Here is an 8,748-nt window from a genome sequence, read left to right on the forward strand (position 1 = left end):
TATGGCTGACAGGCCTTCCTGTATATCTTTGGGAAGGTGTCCACGCCATAGAAAGGCTCTGCAGAAGACTGAACATGTCCTATTTTTTGCTTTTTACAGACACTGCTCCCATATGGGAGAACAGCCTGCAGATGCAGGTGGCCTTCAGTGGCTATAACCACAGACTGACTATGGGCACAGTCGTGTATATGGGGCCCAAGTCTTTGCAGGGCCTAGTGTTTCCACACCATATTTTTTAAAAAGCCAGAGTTTCTTGGTTTCCATCCAGCAGAAATGTGCAGTTCTATTGACCCAAACATGTTAGAGATACAACTGGTCAGTGGGTAGCGTCTACTTTCTGCAGAGGCAGCTTTTAGTTCCATGTTTGAGCCTATCCAGTGAATATAGCATAAATGCCTCTAAGTGTCAGATGCAGGTCCCAACTCAGGGACCCAAACTTATCCAGAGCAGGGTCAAAGGCGCTGGATCCAGAATCAACGGAAGCTGTTCTCCGCATTGATTTACTCCTACAGGAGTTGCAGAAATAGCCTAACCTGCTACAGCCTCAATGTTACATGCACGTCCATTTCTACATGAGTTCTTTTGATTCTTCAGCTGGCAGGATTTGGGGGGGGGGGGGGGGAGGTCAGGTGATCTTACTCTGGAGTTTAACGCAGGTCCCAGAACGGGGGCTGGCATCCATATCCCATCTATATGCCAAGGGAGGCTGTAGGCAGTTGCGTGGCATGGTCATTCAATTTCACAGATGCCCTAGACTTAGGCTGGGTTCAAACGACCATGTTACGTCCGTAATGTACGGAACGTATTTCAGCCGGGAGACCTGGACCGAAAACACTGCAGGGGGCCGGGCTCCTAGCATCATAGTGATGTACGATGCTAGGAGTCCCTGCCTCGCTGCAGGACAACTGTCCCGTACTGTAATCATGATTACATAACTATGATGCTAGGAGCCCGGCTCCATGCACCGTGTTCGGTCCGGGTCTTCTGGCCGAAATACGTTCCGTACATTACGGATGTAACATGGTCATGTGAACCCAGCCTTAGATGTGAACAGAGCCTTACATGTTTAGGCCATATTAGTATTAGTTCTGTTTCCTTATACAACAGTCATTGAAGCCACACAAACACCCACATACTAAAGCAATAGCACAACTTGTTACTATCGGTTTTAATGCATTTGTAAATGGCAAGATACATTGTAAAATTAGTGCCTTCAGAAACCCAGTTGAGTTCTCCCAGATTATAACTTAATGTGTACAAAGGCATTAAGTGCAGATGACAAAAACAGTACAAAACTTTTGTATCTAAGTTTTACCATTTTTAATCAAAGGACTTTGGAAATCTGGAACACTTCCTTGACAACACATTTCTTGGGAGCCACAGTAAAATATTGTTTACAGCTGATCAGTTGATGTTACCAACATCATTTACATGGCGAATAAAATCAGGAAAGCAACCATCAAACAAAACAGACCCATAGCTTCAGACAGAGCAAACCCCAAGATGGCGTATGAGAACAGCTGCTGTTTCAAGGAAGGATTTCTGGGAAAACAAAAAGTTACACAAGTTATGTTCACCAGATCGCCAACATCCCATTTTACAGTATAGTTACCAATAAGATACATAATGCAATACAATCTGTAGATTTGCCAGGGCTCCCTCCCCATTAGTGGGCTGGATGTGTAATGCACGGACAAGATGGGTCTACTAGAGGGAGGACCATTCTTTGCTTTTAAAGGGGTGGTCTCTAAACCAGAGAGTCAACTTTAAGGCCCTGTTTACAGAGGAATTAGCAGGCAGAAAAAAAATAAAAATAAATTATATATATATATATATATATTACACACACTGTCCGAAAGCCTACAGGAATTTGAGGCAGATTTTGACCTACCTGCACTTTCTAGCCACGTTTATGTGGCCTTTTTTGCCCGTAACCATTTAGCACCGTAGGCGGAAAATGGAAAAAAGCCACTTCCCACTGATTTCAATGGGAGGTTGAACTGCGGCAAGAAACATGCCACTTTTTTCTCCGCAAGTGGCTAAAAGCTGCCGCAGAAAAAAAGCCTCCACCTCCTATTGAAATCAACAGGAGGCAGTTTGACAGTTTTGGGCACGGTTTACAACAGGGCTGCCGCATCAAAATCTGCAGCAGACATGAACTCTACAAGTCTACTGTACGCATATACTCTTGATGCCTAGAATTTCTATTGGGATAAAGGCAGCTTTATTGCAAGCACTTTGTGTCAGTGTCTAAGCACATTCAAAATGTGACTTTCCTGCAATGAGATCTAACGTGAAATGAAGGCAAGTAGTCAAGTAGTTGCGTAGCGGAAATGTGTGTGTTGGGGGGGGGGGGGGGGGGGGATTTACCATTTTGACAAGTTTGGGCAGACTACAAAAATTGAATGGCAACTCATCGTTTAGCTGAATTGCTGGCTACCATCATCTTCTAAAACTATTCCTTACAAGATGAAAACCTTATTGCAGTCTATACACAAAGTTGTCAGCCAAGTAATCATTTTGCTCCCAATCCCACTATAAACATGCATTGTTGGCCAAGCCAAAAGTACATGTTAATTTACCAAGACCGTTCCCATCTTGGACATTTATGGCATCTATGTCCGATAGATGCGGGTCCCACACCCATCACTAAAATTGGTCCACCCAGAAGCAGCAAAGCGCAATGTACTAAGCCATTTCTGCAACACCCATTGAAGTGACTAGGAATTCCAGAAACCATGTAGCAGTGTTGTTGCTGTATCAGATTCACTACCAAGCAGTTTCTGGAATTCCGATTCACTATGGGAGTTGCAGAAATGGCTTCGTTAAACTTGTTTGGCTGTTTCATGGAAAACCCAGCCACCTTTTCGCTGGTCCCTGCCCACTGACAGCAGCAGAAAGGTAGACTGGGGATGAGCAGCCCCAAACTAGACATGTGTTCCACTGCCGGGACCTGTACCTATTAGACATTTATGGGATATCCTATGGATCTAGGATAAATGTTAGAGATGGCAATACCCCTTTAAGTAGTTGCCAGATGCCTCTAACACCACTTTACTCGAGTTAAAATTCAACATGTATGACTGCCAAACCAGGACACCGCTAGGCTGATGTAATACATGTTACTGTTAGAGGATCCCATCAAAAGAAGCATAATCTGCTAACATCCAAGGCATATGGCCAGCTGTACAAGTCACATTACTGATCATTGCAGAAAGTATAAAATGTCTACATGTATAGATATGTTAAAGGGAGACTAAAAAGATCTGCTCAATCATTTTAATATGTTTCAGTAGACATCAAGTCATAAGAATGTAGGCGTAACCATATTGTAGACTATAGTTTTTTGACCCTTGAAACTAAAATTGTAATCTCCCCAATAGCTACGGACAGACTGCAGCGTGCCTTCCTGCTGTACCAGTACTTGCAATTATACCTCATCTTCACTCCCACCTCCCCATTAAAAGCAGAAATAGGCACCCAGGTCATTTTCTTGCCACATGGAATAGCAATAATGATACGAACATCTATTTGGGATGAACTGTAACCCAATGGGAAACACCGCTAACTAGTGGTCAGGCTTCCAATTTATGGCCCAATACATGCAGTATGACAGATAGAGCAACATATGCAAAAAGTTCTGCATATTAATCTTCCTTAACATGGTGGAAGACCTTATCAATAAGAAGTTAGAAGCTGCCACAAGAACCCTTTCACCTGATGTGCAGAGGGTTCAGGTACCCTCATTTAATCCCCCCCCCCTAATTAGAGGATAAGACATACATTGTACAGTCAGCCACAAACTTCTTTAATAATTAATCTCCTCGGTGCCATAAAAATTTAAGAGGTCTGACAACACTTTTACAAAAAACAAGCACATTGGATAGGTTACCTGGCATAACCAATGATGAGGCTCCCAAAAACTGTTCCAATACCAGCACCAGAGCCGGCCACACCTACTGTGGCAGCACCAGCACCAATGAATTTAGCAGCAGTGTCAATGTCCCGGCTGATCGCACTGGTCTGGAATTCCCTCAGTACCAACTGCATGCAGGGGTTGTGTGTCCCACTGAGGAGTGCGCTGCCCTAAAACAAGAGTAAATACAGTAAAAAAAGTTGAGTATTAATCGCTTTCTTCAATTAACCCAGAATCAGGGGCTGCTGGTAAATACATCTAAGTCAGGGGTGATGTCCTTGAATTAACCCAGTGACCTGCACTGAGGGTGCCCTTCAAGTCAATGGCCTGCTGAATAATTCCTGGCATCAGCTTTATCGCTGTTAACCTGAAACCTGCTGCATAGTAAATAGTCCAACATATCCTTGCAGGTTGTCAGCGCACTATAAGAAGACATTGCATTTTTCAATAACTTAGGTAATTTACACAGTGAAATAGTAACAGTTGACATACATTATAAGGCCTTATTCATACAGCGCAGTTTTGTAAGTCACAACCAGGAGTGGAAGCGTAGGGAAAAGATTCTAATTCTCTTTAATCCACTTCAGGTTGTGGCTTCAAAAAGCACCCCATGTGAGTAAACCAGATATAGAACATAATTACCTCTCCAGATCGGACCTCTGGCCGAGACAAGACTGATGCAGAGACTGGTCTGTACAGAGCTCTGGACCCAGCACGGATCTGGCAGGACAACAAAAAGACAAGTGATTTGATCACAAATGCAGATCATGAACTCCAGGGATAAACTAATCATTTTATGCAGCAGACATCACTTGCAAACCAGGGAGAAAGCACCCCTATGGACATAAGGGGTTAATCACAAGCCTAGAATTCAGCAGCGTAACAGCTACAAAATATAGTTACTGAAACCAAAGATACAATGTAGCAAAAAAAACAAACAGACTAAAAACATGAGACTGAAGGATCTAAATTACTAGAACATCCCAGCTGCACCAATACAAACAGCAGCAGCGGGGATTGAATGGCGGCCTGCTCATGTCCTTGGGCTGTCAGTGGTGTTAAGGTCACAGATAAGCAGCAGGCCGCCAGATACAAAAATCTACAGTCAAATAAGACCACCTTAATTGACAAACAAGGGGCTGCAGGGTTAACCCAAAGTGCCGCAGGGCGGGGGGAGAACGGCTGCAAAGACATTGACTTTGACCTACAGAGGCCCACGGAATAAACCACGGCGGGTAGGCCTGGCCTCTGCAGCACAGCGGGCGGTGATACTCACCAGAGAAGAAGGAGTAGACACGAACTTAGCGCAGGCATACATGTTGTCGGAGGTGTGTGGGCTTCGGCTGGGAGTCGAGTCAGCTGTCTCAGTCCCACTGCGGGAAGAAGAGTCACACAGTCGGAAATGTCAAGAAAAATAGGGTGAAACAGGAGGAGATACAGCAAGCAACGCCACGCCCGAAGGGGGACCTAGAGCAAACCCACAAGCAGGGTGCGCTGCAATGCGCTAAGGTAAGGGATGGTTATGGATTACGCGCAACCCCCAGGGCCGCCACTTCCCTTCTCTTACCGGCACCAGAGGTCGAACTGAACGGAGGACAACACGCAAGCGCACAACGCTCTTTATAAAGAAGACCCGGATGGAGGGCGGAGAATACACTCAAGGTCACTTTGTAACAACTTTATTGAGAGTGGTTTTGAAGTACAAAGAGCATTTACTGGCTGGTATTAGATGGAGGGAGTGTAAATGACCTTAGTGTCACATGAATGCTCTTCTTCTACTGGCACACAAGTCACTTCCAGTTCCTGTTCTGGCATGCAGATCTATACTGACACTAAATCTATGGGGTTTTCTGACTATTCTCACAGCAATGTTTTAAGGGATTTGGCCAATTTTGGCCTTCAGGACCAGAAAAATGTCTTGATTTTTTTTCTTTGCATCCCGGCGCTAATAACTTTTAATTTCTTGTTTGACATAACTCATTTTCTTACGGGACGAGTTGTACTTTATCTAGGTGTCATTTTTTGGTACATTTACATTATCGTTTAATTTATATTCATTTCTATTTTGTCAAAAATGCAGTTCCGTTGCAGTTTTTAATTTATCTTTTTTTTTACCACATACACCGATCATCATAAATGACGCTATACATTTGTTGTGCAGGTTGTTACAACACTAAATATGTGTTTATTATTTTGTTTTTGGATTTAATAAAGTTCATTTATTGTAAAAAAAAATTGCATTTGTGCGTATTTTTTACCGCATTTCTTTAACATTACTTTTTTTATTATTAATTTGACATTTTTTTATAATCTCATTGAACGATGTTTGATTTTGATTTTTTTTACTTTAACCCCTTAATGACCGGGCCATTTTGCACGTTAATGACCAAGGATTATTTTTTGTTTTTTCATGGTCGCATTCCAAGAGTCGTAACTGTTTTTTTATTCCGTCTATATAGCCGAGTAAGGGCTTGTTTTTTCCGGGACGAGTTGTATTTTGTAATTGTACCATTTTTAGATGCTTATAACATATTGATTAACTTTTATTAACTTTATTTTAGGAGAGAATTGAAAATAAGCAGCTATTCCAGCATTAATTTTCACGTTATAAATTTACGCCGTTTACTATGCAGCGTAAATAACATGTTAACTTTATTCTATGGGTCGGCACGATTACGGGGATACCAAATATGTAAAGGTTTTATATGTTTTTTCTACGTTTGCACAATAAAAACCCTTTTAGAAAAAAATTACTTGTTTTTGCATCGCCGCATTCCAAGAGCCGTCATTTTTTTATTTTTCCGTCGATGTGGCCGTACGTGGGCTTGATTTTTGCGCGACAATGTGTCGTTTTCATTAGTACTATTTTGGGTTACATAGGACTTATAGATTAACTTTTATTTTATTTTTTATGGGGGGAATGGGAGAAAAGAGAGAATTTTGCCGTTGTTTTTTGCGTTTTCTTTGGACGCCGTTCATCTGGCGGTTTAATTAATGTGTTCATTTTATTGGTCAAGTTGTTACGATCGCGGGGATACCATATATGTGTATGTGTGATTTTGTTTTGACCGTTTTATTAAATAAAACCACTTTTTGGGGCAAAAAAGTAGTTTTATTTGACTTTGACTGTAATTTTTTTTAGTTTTTTTTTCACAAACTTCATTTAACTGTTTTACTTTTTTTTTTTTAGTCCCACCAGGGGACTTCACTATGCGATGTGCCGATCGCATATATAATGCTTTGGTATACTTCGTATACCAAAGCATTATTGCCTGTCAGTGTAAAACTGACAGGCAACCTGTTAGGTCATGCCTCTGGCATCGCCTAACAGGCAGATGCTGAAGACAGACCTGGGGGTCTTTGTTAGACCCCCGGCTGTCATGGAAACCCGACGGCGACCCGCGATTTGTTTGCGGGGGCGCCGATCAGGAGACAGAGGGAGTTCCCCCTTCTGTGAAACACATTAAATGCCGCTGTCACTATTGACAGCGGCATTTAATGGGTTAAACTGCCGGAATCGGCGCGCGCTTCGATTCCGGCAGTTGCAGCAGGAGCCAGGCTGTGTAGAACAGCCGTGCTCCTGCCACTGATCGCGTGGGTAAACTGTCAGTACCCGCGCGATCACAGGACGGATATATCCGTCCTCCTGCGCGAACTAGCAGCTGCAGAGGACGGATATATCCGTCCTTCGGCGTTAAGGGGTTAAAGAGACTGTCACCACATTCTAAGTGTCCTATCTCCTACATAAGGAGATCGGCGCTATAATGTAGGTGACAGTAATGCTTTTTATTTCAATAAACGATCTATTTTTACCACTTTATTAGCGTTTTTAGATTTATGCTAATGAGTTGCTTAATGCCTGAGTGGGCGTATTTTTACTTTAGACCAAGTGGGCGTTGTACAGGGGAGTGTAAGACGCTGACCAATCAGCATCATGCACTCCTCTCCATTCATTTACTCAGAGCATAGGGATCCTGCTAGATCCTTATGTGCTGTCTTATACTAACACATTAACAATACTGAAGTGTTTAGACAGTGAATAGACATTCCACGGGATGTCTATTCACAATCCCTGCACTTCGTTACTGTTTCTGTGGTAGTTACAGCAGAGGAAGCGTGATCTCGTTGTAACCTGTCATTTACCGCGTAATCTCGCAAGATTACGCTTCCTCTGCTGTAACTACCACAGACAGAGTAACGAAGTGCAGAGATTGTGAATAGACATCCCGTGCATGAGGCTGATTGGTCAGCGTCATACACTCCCCTGTACAACGCCCACTTGGTCTAAAGTAAAAATACGCCCAGTTGGGCATTAAGCAACTCATTAGCATAAATCTAAAAACGCTAATAAAGAGGTAAAAATAGATTGTTTTTTTAAATTAAAATCATTACTGTCACCTACATTATAGCGCCAATCTCCTTATGTAGGAGATAGGGCACTTATAATGTGGTGACAGAGCCTCTTCAATGCACTGGCATATATCTATATGCCAGTATGGTAGCCTATGTACTGATAGTACACAGGCAGTTGGTAGGGCACACCTCAGTATGTTTGCTCATAGCATATTTTCAGATTCCGCTGGACTTCTGCTATATACCGGCGTTTCAGGCGTCCTATTGGTCCACAGTTTCCTCAATGCCCGGTCCATATACTTCATATAGTTCTTGTTTAGCCTTAATGCCCGCATGCGACGGCGAGCGAACAGTGCCTGCCCCAATAGTATATACAAAGATGATGGGAGTAATATACAGGGTTGATAGGGGTTATATGCAGGACTTAAGCTAGCGGACAGTGCCCGTCCCAAAGGCATACACAGGGGTGATGGCTAGCG

At 42.9% G+C, this 8,748-nt stretch overlaps 1 protein-coding gene across 1 annotated transcript; it reads right to left on the bottom strand.

The window, feature by feature from the left end:
* Window positions 1-1,153: 1,153 nt before the first annotated feature.
* On the bottom strand, window positions 1,154-5,589 carry ATP5MC3 (ATP synthase membrane subunit c locus 3). The gene is made up of 5 exons (XM_075829499.1): window positions 5,484-5,589; window positions 5,193-5,289; window positions 4,559-4,636; window positions 3,893-4,086; window positions 1,154-1,542 (listed from the first exon to the last, which is right to left on the bottom strand). Exons 2-5 carry the CDS (start codon window positions 5,232-5,234, stop codon window positions 1,428-1,430), a joined length of 429 nt encoding a protein of 142 aa, XP_075685614.1. The 5' UTR covers window positions 5,235-5,289; window positions 5,484-5,589; the 3' UTR covers window positions 1,154-1,427.
* Between the last annotated feature and the right edge of the window lie 3,159 nt (window positions 5,590-8,748).

This window comes from Rhinoderma darwinii, chromosome 6 (assembly GCF_050947455.1).
Source record: "Rhinoderma darwinii isolate aRhiDar2 chromosome 6, aRhiDar2.hap1, whole genome shotgun sequence".
Taxonomy (NCBI): domain Eukaryota; kingdom Metazoa; phylum Chordata; class Amphibia; order Anura; family Rhinodermatidae; genus Rhinoderma; species Rhinoderma darwinii.

What these genes read in the sequence shown, in the direction of transcription:
- ATP5MC3 (XM_075829499.1), bottom strand. Translation starts at nt 5,234, where the DNA reads ATGTATGCCTGCGCTAAGTTCGTGTCTACTCCTTCTTCTCTG. An exon ending in TGTCTACTCCTTCTTCTCTG is followed by an intron (nt 4,637 to 5,192) that starts GTGAGTATCACC and finishes TTGTCCTGCCAG; the next exon opens with ATCCGTGCTGGGTCCAGAGC. An exon ending in CTCATCATTGGTTATGCCAG is followed by an intron (nt 1,543 to 3,892) that starts GTAACCTATCCA and finishes TTGTTTTCCCAG; the next exon opens with AAATCCTTCCTTGAAACAGC.